Source organism: Schistocerca piceifrons, chromosome 4, assembly GCF_021461385.2.
Source record: "Schistocerca piceifrons isolate TAMUIC-IGC-003096 chromosome 4, iqSchPice1.1, whole genome shotgun sequence".
Classification (NCBI taxonomy): domain Eukaryota; kingdom Metazoa; phylum Arthropoda; class Insecta; order Orthoptera; family Acrididae; genus Schistocerca; species Schistocerca piceifrons.
In genome coordinates this window covers 275,287,376-275,303,274 of record NC_060141.1, presented here as the reverse complement: position 1 = coordinate 275,303,274, position 15,899 = coordinate 275,287,376, and the positions used below count along the sequence as shown (strand labels likewise).

The 15,899-nt window shown below is 42.0% G+C and overlaps 1 protein-coding gene across 1 annotated transcript in view; it reads right to left on the bottom strand.

Annotated features, from left to right (window-relative positions):
• Positions 1 to 15,036, bottom strand: part of LOC124795795 (nephrin-like) — a 718,423-nt gene extending 703,387 nt beyond the window's left edge. The window contains exon 1 of the mRNA XM_047259875.1: positions 14,230 to 15,036. Within this exon, the coding sequence (XP_047115831.1) occupies positions 14,230 to 14,455 (226 nt within the window). The 5' untranslated portion in view covers positions 14,456 to 15,036. The remainder of the gene's footprint in view (positions 1 to 14,229) is intronic.
• Positions 15,037 to 15,899: the final 863 nt, after the last annotated feature.

Below are 15,899 nucleotides of genomic sequence, written 5' to 3'. Positions count from 1 at the left end.
TCTGTTCGCCTTCATTTCGAATTCACAAGTTTTGGAACTTAAAATCTCAGACTGCAGAGTGCACTGTATGAAAATATTATCTCCCGTATGAAAGTAAAGTAACAACGCCACAGTGGACAAACCGAACATTGCGGCGTCAGACCTGAAGATGATCTGCTGCGCAGATGGAAGCCGGTAGTCGGTAATGAAAAGCATATCACAAAAAATCCGCTAAGTGAATACTCTTATTCCCTCTTACCCTTCTGAATCCGTTCGGTGCAGAGGTAGAAAAATGTGTCGGAACACAACAAAAACAAAATTTACAGCTGTTACTGTCGACGACTAGACACACGACACAGGAGATAGTAAGAAATTTGAATCAATATGCGTAAGAATTGGAACTGATGGACTAGAGAGTTGCGTAAATCACTTAGGTCTCTCAGGGTATTTAACTATGAGTGTACCAGCGTCCACTATGTACGTACTTAATGGCGTATGGCATACTTAATGACGTGACGTGGAGCAACATTACCTGTAGTTAAGTGTCGTAGCCTGATACTATAGACAAGTCAGTGGCACGAAACACGTGAAGTGTAGAAAGTAAGCTCGACACCAATTCGATAGCCGAAAATACAGCAGAGAACGATGGTAGCGACAAGAAATAACGTGACCACGAATCAATTGTTTTTGAAAGTCGGCGTAACTTTCACCTAATAACGAAAGTATGAACTGCCCGAGCTGTACGCCGTACCAGGCATTACTTCCATGCCATCGTGATGTCTTTTCCGTGCTCCTTTGGCTTACAGCAATTGAGGTTCAAATAATGAGCCGTAAAAATACACTGATGCTCCAAACTTAAGGAAGAAAGTAACTTTGGCATGATGTGTCACCACTATGAAACATAACTCGAGGAAACTTGAACTATACATAGAAACAGCTGCAACATGGTATTACAGAAAGTAGCTTACACTTTCAATAAGACGAAAGAAAAAGACACATTTATTCAAAGGCAATAAGAACCCACATGGGGAAGAAGTACAGCGTCACAATAACGTTGACCGGTGAGTACCCCGCGTTCAAAGATTTGGAGATCAGTATACCCATGAAACTTTATCCTTCCCACAGCATAAAGGCTGGACCACTAAAACGGTCATGTTTGATAACGTTTGTGGGTGCATTGTGCCTTCCCACATCTAGCCCTGTCTGGATACTCTATTCCAGGCCCTATGTTAGTGTGGATTTCGTCTAAATGTCCCTTTTGAGCTTTTTATGGAAATGCTCTTTATCTCAAGTCCATGCATTGAAACACTCTGTGTTGCTTTTGTGTTGTGGGCTGCTCTGGGCGCATATTTGTATCTCTATTCTCAAAAAGGAACTAATTATTAACTATAATCTGTTATTAAATTCGTGTTGTAACCACTATCCAGCTCTCAGACTCGTAATTAATGAGGGCCACACTACAAGTAGGTAAGGAGCCGATGCTGAGCAGGTTGTTAATTTTAATCCCAGAGGCGTGTGATTTACCAGAGAAAGTACTTTAGAAAGTGTTGTCTGGCGATGCTTGCTAATAATAAGGGAGTTATACTGTTTTCTACTTGGAGAAGTAGACGTTGCCCCAGATAAACTTGATCACGAGAAGACACCGACATTTTGACAGGGAATGCCTGAGGAAAACAAGGCATCACTTCAGTGAAACGTCACTACAGACTGTAGGGATCTTCCCAGATCAATTCAGCATTGGAAGAACGTTTTCAACTTTTCAGAATAAGCCTTATTTTAGTAGAAGAAACGCATTATGTGTCTGTAATTGATGAGAAATAGCAATATAAATTTGTTGGAAGACAGTGCACAACAGTAGCCTCCGTTCTACATCAGGGAAATTCCGAAATGTTGAAGAGAAACTTCTATAAAAATATTTGAATTACGCAATCAGTACATCTAGACAGAGTTTTAATATCCTTGTTAATGGGAGCTAACATCCCATAGATGTTGGGGCTCACATGCGGTTCCTCTTCGTCGAAATGTCTTGGCTCAAACTCGTCTAGGGGTTGAGCTGCATGTGTCGCATTACACTCCATAAATTCGACACTTATTACCCTTTGGTTAAATTGTCTGGCTGATGCCAAGTTTGCGAAATGCAAGGTTAATATAACATATAATAACAGTAATAATAATATCGGGAAAATTAACAACCCATAAATGAATTAGGTCACACAGTTGCGATTTGATTAGAATAATATATATTCAGAAAGCAAACTAATAGTGAAAGTGGTCGTATTTAGAGTTAGTGTTACACTCGAGCCCATATCCAATTGACACAGTTCGATCATTCACAATCTCATCGCGAAATACAAGTAATCCGCGCGAAAAGTTAGAGTTCACACCAGGCGTGTGGCCGCTCACCGCTCAGAGACTAAGTCCCGCGATACCACACAACGCGAAATTTTCTAAGTCGTTTCACTTCCTAGCTGCCTAAAGACCGACCGTTCGCTTTCGCGTCTCCACCAGCACTGTCCCTCTACCCGTACCCGGCGCGTTTTCCGCGCCGAACATCTTCGCTCAAGTGACTAGGGCAGTTCCCTTTCCTGAGGCCGTCCATCTCATTGGCTACAGCTTGTTCTACATTATTTTACAATTTAACATATTTAAATAGTTAACGTTTAACCACTTTCACGTTCTAATTAAAGTAACAATGAATCCATTGTTAAATTCTTTTGCATAAAACCAATATAGTTTCCTTCTTAACTTTGAATGTCACGGTCAGTAACCTTGCACCAATGTGCTATCTGATGAACAAAGAACAAAAGTAACTATTATGCACTAAATTTTACAACAAATATTGTATTACCTAATGATTCGATAAAGTGCCATGCTGTCATCGTTCAGTGTGTTTGTGTGGAGGAAATGATGACCTCATGCTTAACTGAAAATACTGATTATTTAAATTTATTATATCTTTTAAACAAATGAAGTTACGGAACTGATATTTACAACATTTGTCATTTTAATGATCCTCTTCTATATGAGATATCGGTCGTTAAGATCGACCAAACCGTTCAGACTTTAGCATTCAGTTCTTTGTTACAGAACTTGTTATTTTCATTTTAACAGTAAATCCTAAAGTATTATAGATATAATCAATATTCAAGTGTTATTGAGATCACCATGAAAATTTAGGGAGGATGGAAGATTAAAATTCCTGTGGCCTGATTCCCTGCATTACTACAGAATTAAATAGTTTTCTTGAATGTTTGTCTTTATGGCCGATCTTAGGTCCGCCATATTTAACACTGCTACGTCTCCTTGGGTCTCGTCTGTCTCACTCGCACACTACAGCGCTTAGGCCCCATTCAGTACAATAGACGTCTGTGAATATCCTCATCCCGTCGCGAAACTGCGGTCTTTGTGGGACATGGTCCTGGACGACAGGGTTCATTTCACAATTCCTGTGGGCTGACTCTTTAGGTCATATATTTAAATGAGAGCGAAATGCTCGTTAACTCACATTAGGACCTTTAGATTTGGAGGGCTCACCATTTTCGATGGGTGGGGACATTCTAGATACGGAGTTTTCAGCCTTTAATTCCTTGGCCGCACTGTAAAGCCGCCTATTATACTTAACACCAACAACAACTGCTGGGGAAGAAAAGGAATGGACCAGCGAGAGAATAGCATCGTGTGGCGGGAGTTTCAAATTGAAAATATTCAGTTTATCATAACTTTGCATAAATATAATATTACGGATTTTTTTTTACCACTCCTGTAGTAGATGCTCACTTTTTTGACTGCTTTGGTACTTGTTGTGGATTGCTTGTGGCAAGCGGGTTAGACACTCCTGGTCAGAGACGTCGTTGTAGCCGTCTGCCATGGGCAGAGCCTTCGGTCAATGTTTGCTCCTGTGCCTGCAGGAATCGGCAGGCGAGCAACATCGTTATTGACCAGGGAGTCACTTTGGACCTTGCGAATCTCAACAGCTCGCGTATTTACCGATGAGGTGGATTATGACAGCTGGTGAAAACCAATGTGATTTTAACATATTCTCTCTTGATATTACGTATTTTCGCTTTTACAGCGTGATGATTAATCCATTGAAATTCAGTATGCAAACGAATCAAAGCCATCTCTCCAGGCTGTGATTGATACGGTATCTGGTCCACTGATATTTAAACATAATTTTTTACTGTGTGAAAGGTTTTAGTTTAAGTAAGGCTTTGGCCAGCTGACCACAAAAATGGGATCCTTCGGATAAAACTGCCACTAAAATCTGAACCAGTAAATATTTTGACATTCCAATAAGGACTGAAACTGCTGATTCTGGAATGTTCAGTAAATATATAAATACGGCTATATTTGTCGAATATCATATATTGTTCTTAGTTTCTTCAGAGAAGTAAAAATACCAATTACAGTAAACAACGCTTGTCGAAAAAACTAAAATTCAGTACACAGTAGCTGCGGATATTAAATGAGGTGACGAAGTTCATGGTATAGGGATATGCACGTATAGAGAAGGCGGTAATTCGCGTATACAAATTATAAAAATGCTGTACAACGGCGGAGTTGCCATTTTTAGACAGGTACTCAGGTATGTGCTAGGTTTCCGATTAGTTTGTGGTCGAACGACCGGAATTAATAGACTTTGAACGCAGAATGTTAATTGGAGCGAGACGCATGGGACGTTTCATTTCGGATATCGTTAGGAAAATCAATATTGCGGGATCCACAGCGTCAAGAATATGCCGAGAACACAAAATCTTAGACAATACCTCTCACCATGGACGACGCAGCTGCCACCAAACAAGCAACACTGCGTGAAAACAGCGTCATACTTCACGAACTGTGTGTCGTACAATGATAACTTCGCAGGTAAATTCTGTGGTGTACGTAAATATTCTCTGCAAAACGTCAATAAAATTAATAGTAAACAAGTACTAAATTAAAACATCATGCCTGATGCCTAATTTTTACTGTATGAACAGCAAAAATGTAGTAATTATTTTGTGGGGAGTGTCATCGACAAAAAAAATCCTTTTCTGCTTGAAATTGTATGGAAAATTTCATGGATGTTGCTAGTTGCTCTCATTTTCAAACACTGGGTGAATATAGTCTGTGTAATTTGTGCGCCATAAGTTACGCTGTCTGAAGACATATACAGTGTTTCTAACCTTAACACTTGGCCAATTGGGTTAAGCCAACGGCTTACCGCAGTAGTAACACCGGTTCCCGTCATTAACGAAGTTCATGTCTGTCGGACTTTGCTTTCGCTTGAGTTGACGGCCGTCTGAGTCCGACGAGCGTTTCTGGCAAGCGGGGTACAATCAGCTCTTGTGAGGCCATCTGAGAACTACTTGGTTGAGAAGTAGCGGCTCCGATCACGAAAACTGATAACGGCTGGGAGAGCGGTGTGCTGATCATATGCCCCACATCATCTGCATCCAGTGAGGCTTACGACTGAGGATAAGATGGTGGTGGGTCGGTACCGTTGGGCCTTCCGAAGCCTGTTCAGCCGGAATTAATGATTTTAACCTTTAACGTAAGATTATACCTTTTCACGAGTAGATTATGTCAGCATTTTAAATTTTTTAAATGTAGTCAACAATTAAACGAAATACCGAAAGTCAGATTTTTGGTGCCTCCGGCAAGCCGTTAGATAGGAAACCTGTAATCGGAACCATGCGCTTTGCAACAAGTTAGTCGTTTAGTACAATAGATGACGTACTGGACAGCGTCGGAAGTGTCATGAGGCTTTCCGCGGATGACTGTGTTGTGTACAGAGACATCGCGGCTGTTGGAAATGTACAGCGAAATGCAGGAGGAGCTGCAGGTGATTTACGCTTGTCAAAGGGATTGACAATAGACCCTCAACATAAATTTAACGCATTGCGCTTAATTACGCAGAAAACACTCATTCTTGTTTGATTACACGATTGTACACAATAAATGGTGGCAGTTAAATCCATCAAATATCTACGAGCAGTCATTCGTTTCACATAAAAGTGGACCGAACACATAAAACTAACTGCAGGTAAGGCAGATACTAGAGTGAGATTGACTGAAGAATCCTCAGAAGGTTAAATCCTCCCACAAAGAATACAGGTTAACCCTTATTCGACCGGTGCTTGAATATTGCTCGTCTGTCTGACAGGCGTGGCAGAGGAAATGGAGAAGATCCAAAGAAGAGCAGCGAGTATAGTTTAGTAGCTCGAAAGCGTGAAGGTTATTCTTATTGCAGTATCAGACGCTACAAGAGAAGCATTGTGCGTCACGGTGTGGTTTACTGTTAAAATTCAGAGAGCGTACGTTCCTAGAGGAGTCACCCAATATTTTGCTTAATTTTACGTATATCTCGCTAATAAAATGGAAATGTCGTGTGGCTAGGGCCTCCCGTCGGGTAGACCGTTCGCCTGGTGCAGGTCTTTCGATTTGACGCCACTTCGGCGACCTGCGCGTCGAGTATATCTCGCTAAAAGTCCATGAATGTAAAATGAGATTCTTGTTCACATGAAGTGGTACTTACCACCCACCAATCGCAACTGGAAGAGTAATTGGGGCAATCTGACAGTGGTATACAAAGTACTCTCCGCCACTCCCCACACTCCCCATAAGATGGCGTGTAGGACATAGATGTAGGTGTAAATGTCGTTGTCCCTGACAAATTTAAAAAAAAAAAAAGCTGGGGGTTGGGCGGTCATTCACGATTATTCAAGGAATTTCTACAAGGAGCCGCAGACGGGCGTACAGATGTTCAGATGTGTGTGAATTTGTAAGGAACCAAACAGCTTAGGTCATCGGTCCCTAGACTTACACACTACTTTAAGTTATGCTAACAACAACACATATACCCATGCCCGAGGGAGGATTCGAACCTCCAGCGGGAGGGGTCGCACCGCCCGTGACATGACGCCTCAAACCACGATTCCGCGCGCGGAGTTATGTGAAACTCTTACCATATCCTGCCGTGACTCTTACGTGTGAAATCAAGCCGAGGTACCAGATGGTTCTAATTAAATTGCAGCTACTCTCAGCGATTCAGTGTTGGCTCTAATTACCGTATGGCAGTGAAACTTTGTAAATATTCTGATTCATTAATGCGGAACCGAACTAGGCTGTAAAAAAAATTGCTCCAATTTTGGCCCCCAGGTGAAAATCTGGCGTTGAGAATGCGAGAAAGACGCATAGAAATATTTCCGTATGTAATGAAGTAGTAAGAATGCGTGAGCAGAAACGGTCAAACAAGTCGGGAAGGCATAATGTTAATTTTATTATTGAAGGCTGCTTACACAGTTTGTTCAATACGAACACGAGAGACGTCGACGAGATGCTGTACAGAGCGACACTTGCACCTGGTGGCCAAAATTGGAACTCATTATTTTCCAGCGTACATCCGTTCCGCATTAACGCATTAGCATATCTACCAAGTTTCGCCGCTGTACGATGATTGCAGCCGACTCTGGATCTCTGCGACTAGCTTCACGTTAATTATAACCACCCAGTTTCTCCGCTTGATGTCGTACTCGACAGTCGCGACAGAAATGGATGTCGAGTGTGGGTCATCTGAAATCGTCAGTACAGAAGACTTGGACTGGTCGTAACATAACGTCGAAAACTCCCAGTAATGCTTGACCACTCTGACTCCTGTTTTCATTCTGAATCACTCAGCCATAATTTTGGGCTCACCACTGTTCTGAATTACACTTGTCAGTGGAAGGTATTAGGATAGATCCAATTGACTCACTAGGTAGAATACGTGTCCTCAACAATGTTTTAGCAACAGTCGAAGAAGCTATTACTACGTCAGCGGTCTATAAAACAGTTCCGTACTAGTCGTGTAGTTGTGATATTGTCATCTATCACATTACTATGAAACTCATTCCTGAAGAATAGGATATCCCACGTTTCCGCCTCATCTACATGTCCGGATTACATTGGAGGAAGTAAACCGAGCAGTTTTTATTCAACATTAAGAAGTGTAAGTTTGATACTTACATCTCTTAAACAAAATGATAGTCTCTAAGCGTTATATGGTCATTAGCTTCAGAGAGAGAGCAGTAAGTTTCTGATGCATATTCCTAGTGACAAGACGCGGAAATTAGCACTGAATTAATAAGTTTATGTACACACAATAATTCCCAGGTCGACTATCGATGTGTCAGTCTTTTGCAAAGCAATCAATTAGAAATCCAATAAATATACATTTATTACACGTAGTCAGATATGACAATGTCAGATTCAAACTTCGAAGCACACACATAGAAAAGGGCACCACGTAGTTCTTTTCTAAAAAATTAGTACTCCACTCTTACCTTAGGATAATTAAAAATAAATAAAGTAGTATTTTCCATCAAAAACGTTTAACAACAAATCTGAATCTTTCGAGAAGGTTCGAGATGCATTTAGTTGTTGCATTAGTTTAGCGTACCATTTTCAGTTGATGATTCTGGTAAAAGAGAGGTGAGATGTAAAGTAACATCGGAGACGATGTTTGATAAATACAGAGTTACTAGATTCGTTGCTTCTGCCTTTAAGAATAGCAATTTTTCAGGTATTTTATAGTTACAATAAATAAAGCCATTCCAGTGCTGATTACGCATTCCGAGTATCAGCAACTCTAGTTCATAAAATTTATGTGAAGACTTTGTGTCGCGTAATTATCCTACGAAACTGGACACAATTCTGTCAGAGAAAACAAAGACAGCTGCTGGTTATAATATAGTGGCACAAAAGACAACAGTCGAAGAAATCAGAGAGGAGGCGATTTCAACGTCCATTGTTCATAATACACTTTCATACATTGTGCGTGTGTGTGTGTGTGTGTGTGTGTGTGTGTGTGTGTGTGTGTGTGTGTGTAGGTGCGCCCTCTCCCCCCCCCCCCCCTCCCTCACATTCACGTAAAACTTACACAGCTTAGAAAAACTGTGAGCCAGCCGGGAGAGCGTTAAACTCTCATGAAGTGCCCTGCGCGGAGGCAAACAACACACGCGCGACACCGACCCCCAGCAACGGTTCCCTAGCGACCAGGTTTCTAATAACATTAGCCCGCTACCCCTCCTGTTGCAACTGTACGAAATACTGCCGACTCTTCCCCCACAGAATTTCACCCCGCTTAGCGTGACCGACGACAGTAAACGGCAAACACGGGGAACGTGCGGGAGCCCCCTGAAAAGGGTCGTATATCTGAGGGAACGCTCGCTTAGCCCGCACCTCGTACCTTGCGTTTAATGAAAATTTATGTACATTCGTGGGCTATTAAGCGGACTCGAACGCAGCGAAAACAGAATACAGGTATCAGTGCCGAGGAAAATAACCGGAAAGAACAACTGTGATCAGTGTTATTAGACCAAAATTAGACCAAAAGTACTTAATGCCGTGCTCAATAAAAGTTAAAGACTGCGGAACAAATGCTATAGTTCCAGCTATTACGCTGAAATGAAAATTAATGGAGACATAAGAAATAACGTCCATCTAAGCTCTCTTTATACTTCCGGCTCGGATATACATACTATACGAATTTTAAATTTGTTGCTATACCTTTCTCTTTTGATTGAAGTTTTGAAATTGTTGTGTGATACACCCACGACTACACTGAATATGTTTGAGAAGTTAAATTTTCAAATGTATTTACTTATGTCGCTCATTACGATAGAACAACTACTCACCCACTATATAATACTAGAAGGTCAATCAGTTTTCCGTTATCTGCATCATGAGGTATTACAATGGAAACAGATCCTAGACGCTGCTAATCGCTTTGTTCTCTTCGCAGGATGAGGCCATCTTCCTTCCGTATCATGCATTGCTCCGATCGCACGTGTCACGTAAGAGGCCAGCTCGTGATAGCATCATGTTAACGGTAGTCTTTAAGCCGCCTGGTCTCAGACTATGATACGGGAGATTAGGTCATGTCCGCAATTATGGAACGATGCCTCGCTGCAGATTCAGACCACGATTCGGTACGTACATGTAACACATGGAAGTGCCTCATTGGCTCTAGCCTACAGTCGCTGGAAAACATAAATGTAAGGAAAGCTTCTCATTCAGAGGTCTTGACATTCTGTATCCAGAGCTATGATGTATATGTGTCTCAGAAAACTGACGTCATTTCGCGGAACTGACAACTGATATGGTGCTGCATAGCCACTTGAAAAATTGCAGTTCATTAATTGAAAACTTTATCATGCAAGTGTAACTATGAAACATAATCAATAAAAAAGTATTTCTAAGGTAACTGAGGCGATTAATATTAAACAACATTAGGTGCCATAAGTGAAAAAAAAAGTAAACGTTATAACTCCATACGATTTGAATATATCCTACGTAACTGTTGACACAGTTCCGTAATTATTTTTGTATAATATAATTCTAATCGGTTTATTCAGATATTTCTGAGACTAAATTAACGGCCGTCATTTTCGTAAACGTTAAACAAAAGTTAACGGCAATGCGAACTCCAAAACGTATGTCATAAGTAATGTATTTAAACTATATCTCCATAAAAACCACTGTACTCGCTTTAGCATGCACTAACTCTCCATGATCTTTCCAATTATTTCACTCAGGGGACATGATTTCCTGTCTCTCTTAAGCTGTTGTCAAAACCAGCGATGTTACAGATTCCTTTACATGGGTCTCACAAATTGTAATTATTTTCTGCGAAGTGTAATCAAGTCCCATGTGGGACAATTGTCAAATTACCTTTACATTTACTGTCCCATTACCGAGAAGAATGGCGCAGCGCAATAATTGAACGGACGAAATTAACGTACTCTTCGGTAAAAGTAAAGTGTGGGAAATAAGTTACATAACACACAAGTCCTGCAATTATAATACGCCACTTCATCACCTGCTGTAGTGACCTATTTTGGGATCCACGATATGGACAAATGGTTTTCACTGGGTGCATAGAGCTACGTCCAACATCTTCTCATCATCTTTTAAAGTCTGATTTGTGTAATGACTTCACATCGAGTGAATTTAACTTCCCCAGAAACCAGAAACAAAAATAAATGTTAGCACCCCTATCTTTGTGTTACACATTCGACGTGAGATATGCGCAGGCCTACTTGTAAAATTTCTTTGCGTATGATGCCCTTTCGTGTGTGATTCACTTATTCTATGAATAATAGTCACATTGATCGAAACGTTCGTTATACTTGTACAGATGCAGGCCGTATGCGGAAGTATCACAAATTCCAATGAATATCTTAGCATTAAATGAGTTGTATTACAACTGGGAGCTACCATGTGACAGTCTGTCTCTGTTACATGAATGTGCTAGCCTTAAAATGTTATAGTTTAGTAATTTCAGCATGGCCTAGAGGAGCTGTTTTAGGAATGAAGAGGTGCTAGCCTTTTGATTAGTGTTTTCCTTTGAATGAACGGCTGTCAACTGCCAGTCAATGGCACCCCATAGATATTAAGTACGTTGACATATTAAATTTCTCTTTGCCAGTTTCGCGAGTTCCTATCAACATGCGTCATCTGGCAAAGTGGACTGAAGTTATTCCCTTTTCTTCTGATTGTAGGCTTGAGGTGCGTAGACCAAATGTTTGTGTCCACAAACCGTCCATTTGTTATTTACACACTGTCCGGATTTGGTTCTTCTCTTGTATGATTTACCGTTTGGGTCGCTCTCCTATTTTCTGGTAGATCATATGACTCAAACGGCCAAACAAACTTCCAAACCCAGATTGTGTGACGGTATTGTGTGATTCCAATCTATGAAGTTACACATCATTGCACATACGACTCTCCCACATTCCCCTTTGCCGGATACTGCACAAGATTATCGACATTTATGGTATACACTAAACCATACTGGTTACCGGAAAATATCTCAGTCCACAATTGAAACACAAACGAATATGCAGATTATGGGATTTTACACACCAGGTCTATGGAAACGTAAAATCAATGTTATACTAGGAACGTATTAAACATCCACATCAAAACGCCGCGTTCATACAAAGTAGCTGGCTAATGAAATGAGGAACTATTAAACAAATGCTCTCCTGCTGTTGTGGGAATTATTAAACTGACATTACAGAAACGCTGCACGAGGCACATTACGCCCGGCAGTAAATTCACAGAAGGTGAATTAAATACAGTTCCCTGTTCTCCATTGTCGTTCTAAGCCGTAGCCGCTGGGAGCGGGCCGACTCCGACAGTTTAATGAGCAGAGCAGAACCACGTCTCGCGTTCCTACCAATTATGTAGATCAAGAGGTGATAACACGAAACTGTTGGCAGCAAGTCGGCACCTGGATTGCTACACTGTCCTTTGGGTCTAGTTTTCTTTTTCACTTCTCGAGATATCTACAGTGGTGTCCCAACAGGCGTACGTAGCTCTTGGCTTCCGCTACCTGTCCGATGAGCTAGACTGCGAGTCCGCTGAAGTGGTCATACTAAAGTAGGCTCGTGAAATGTTAAAACTGTGTGGAAGAAATGTGTCCTGTCGTTTCAACGATGAGCAGTAGCCACGTTACGTCTCTCCTGTTGAAGAAGAACGGAAACCTTTGCACGCAAGACTGGTAATTACGGGTGGCATCGTACGTTGTAATCTGATACCGTTGAACTCAGTAGCAGGGGCGGCCGCACCGACACCTAACCGTCTGCTATGCCTGGAGCTTCGCACCGGTCCGTTGTTCCTCTGTGTATCCCAAGTATTGTCTTCTGGTCACGGACACATTCACAATGTGCTCATCGCCGCATGCAGTAACTTTTATCTGGATGTTACATCTACTTGGACTGACTAATTATTCGTGTGTCTAACTTCACTCCGGGCCCAAAATTTGGTGACGTTATTTAAGGACGTGTTTCAGTACGTTTTTGAAAGTGTTTTCTTAAACACAGCAACTTGTTCAATTATTCATACCTTGGAAGGTGAACATAATTTAACACCTTGGTCAACCCGTGCAGTCTACTCATTATTACAAGGAAACAAATATTTATTTCATTCTTTGATGACAGAACAGTTCCTTTGCTATAAGCATTTTATTTGTTTGATTGTTTTTTATGACATTTATCAACATCTGTAAAAAAATGTAACGGACCTGTACCTCTCCTTAGTATGCAGTGCAACGAAGACATTAACAAAATTATGACTTGAGTTCATAGGGGCACGTCATAAACTTTCACAATGTATTTAAGTGTATTTTGCACAGGACCTAGAGAATTTTTCACGATGGTATAAAATGAGGGAACTTGTTGACTCATAGCCGAAACAACTCTGTAAGTAGGAATAAAGAGACGTTAAACTTAAAACCAATTGTGGAAAATTGTTGTTCTTCAAAAAAATTATAGTGGTTGAGGACCAATGTACAAGCAAAATGAGATAATTTTTGATACGTAGTGCACTGATTGAAATAAACTTCTTATGTTCATCTCGATAGAATGTTTTTCATAAATAAGTGTTAAGTACTACTCGTCATGCTAAGCGCGACAGGAAACACAAAACTCGTTTCATGTAATCACAGAATGCTGTATGCTTGTGGAAGGTAGCTGTCATTAAAAAGATTTTCTACTAGCCGAGAAGAACGTGACTGGAGCGCAGCGTTCGGTGAGTATGATAATATAACGACAAGGTATTTCTTCCGATCATTTATTATTGTGAACAGCGGATGCATCGACGTCTTAAGGTGAAAGTTTGATGTTTTCGAAAATTCCTCCCTGGAGTAAATGTATATTCTGTCAATATTATATCATCACAAGTTGAAGTAGTACGGTAATGTTGCTTCTTCATGGATATATTTGATATTATATTAAGCATGGAACGTTAATAGCGAAACAGAAATATTACGTCGGGAAATATTGGTTTTTATCTCAACCTTGCATGAAGCTTACGTTCCATTATCAAAAGCAGCTGCAGGTATAATAAAAGGAAGAAAAGTAGTGTAGAACCTAGGAACGAAAAGCCACTATTACCGTAATCGCGCTAAACCACGCCAGGCAGGCTACATAGTTAAATTAAGACCTTCCGTGTCACATTTCCTGCACGAAATTCGGTGCGCTGGATAATTTTAGAGTGAAATCTTACACATAATAACGCTTGTTTTGCAATCTTCAAATCCTTTACGTTTATCAGAATGTTTGCACGCAATGACCTGAATGTCACGGGAAGATAACGTTTATCCCAGTGCAAAAGACATAGGGCATTTGCGTTTTATCTCAAAAGAAATTTCCAGCCCGTGCGTGCGCTGCATATTCAACGGCCTGAAAAGCGAAAGAGAAATTAGTAAATGTTTCAATAACTTACCATCCTCGGTCATCAGCTTGGAAGAAGTGCAGCAGACGTGTAGTAGAAGGATAAATCCACACAGCACACAGTTTGTCGCAAGGAAAGTCATCTGTACGTGGATGTTCGTAGTCTTGGCTTTCACTGAGAAGTTCCTTCCTCTCTTCGTAGAGAGAAATTCTAGTGTCCTCATTTTAGGCATCAATATTTTGCTTCCATACTGACAGAAAATAAATCCCATAAACATTCATACGAAAGTAGCTTTCTCATGTCGCAGTTGACAGATGTCACAATTCTGCATGTGGGACCTCATCAGTAGAAACCACGTGAAACGCGCTCGTATCGTTGGCTATTCTGACGAAGTTCATTGTCACTGGAAGAACGAGAACGCAAACGGAAATACCTTGTGGGTCTGTGGAAGAAAGTTCTAAGCAAGCTAATAATAGAAGATAACGAAAGTGGAAACATCTGCAATGAAGCGAAACGACATAGCTACAGCCTATATTGATGGCAGGTTTCACTACTGATCCGAGAACTGACAAGTGTCACTCCGCTTGCGCTACTCTATAAAGAGGAGTGGCGTAAAAAAAGTTTCGGAAGCTGAAAAATCAGCGAGTGATCAGTAATCCCTAATAGTTTGGAAGCAGCGGATGGCCGCTTGTACGCGCGTTATTTACGCAGCCGAGGCCTACGAGGCCGGAAGCTCCGCAAGAGGCGTGGGGCTGGTCCGCGCGGCAGCGGCGGCTGTCAGACGGCCGAGCGCGTCCGTCAGTCACGTTGTTTACGAGGGGCGCGCGGCCTGGCGACGCCAACACGTGGTCCCGGCGCCGCGCCAGTGCGGCCACTGCGCCACCCCACCGCGGGCGCGCCACCGTCGCCGCCCGCCATTCGCCGGACGCTGCCGGAAACGGCCGAGCGCAGTCGGTCGCCGGCGGAGCAACAACCGCTCTCCGTCGCTGTCGCCGTCGCTGCCGCTGCCGCCGGGTGTCGCCGGCGCAATCAATGGAGGAGGACCAGCGTAAACCGTCATACGGGTCTCTTTAGTACGACCCAGGTGTCGACCTGTAACTATCGTGGTCGCCGCTTTTTACCATCTGAAGTAGGCATCCTGACCTGGACCTCATTTAGCTACGAGCAGCCCGAGCCAATTGCTGAGGATTGTACACACCGGTTGGAATCCGGAGAGCCGCGAGCGTGTCGCGATCAGTGTGTTAACTTTCAACCTTCCTTTGGCAACGAACTGCTACTCGGAGATAATTCCTGCCCGAGAAACAAAGGACATCTAATTAAATAGCTAGTTTTTCACAAAATTGCCCCATAGCCGAATAGGACTAGGCGAGACATTCTGGACTGGCCAGCTTGTTAGGGCACGAAAAGCAGTCAGGCCCTACCTGTGTGTACAAGCACACGTTCCTCTAGTAAGGCGAAGAATTCTAGGGATAGGCTAGGAGGCGCGCGGGATTAGCCGAGCGGTCTAAGGCGCTGCAGTCAAGGACTGTGCGGCTGGTCCCGGCGGAGGTTCGAGTCCTCCCTCGGGCATGCGTGCGTGTGTTTGTACTTAGGATAGTTTAGGTTAAATAGTGTGTAAGCTTAGGGACTAATGACCTTAGAAGTTAAGTCACATAAGATTTCACACACATTTGAACATTTTTGATAGGCTAGGAAGTCCGACGTGGAAAACCGCATAATGT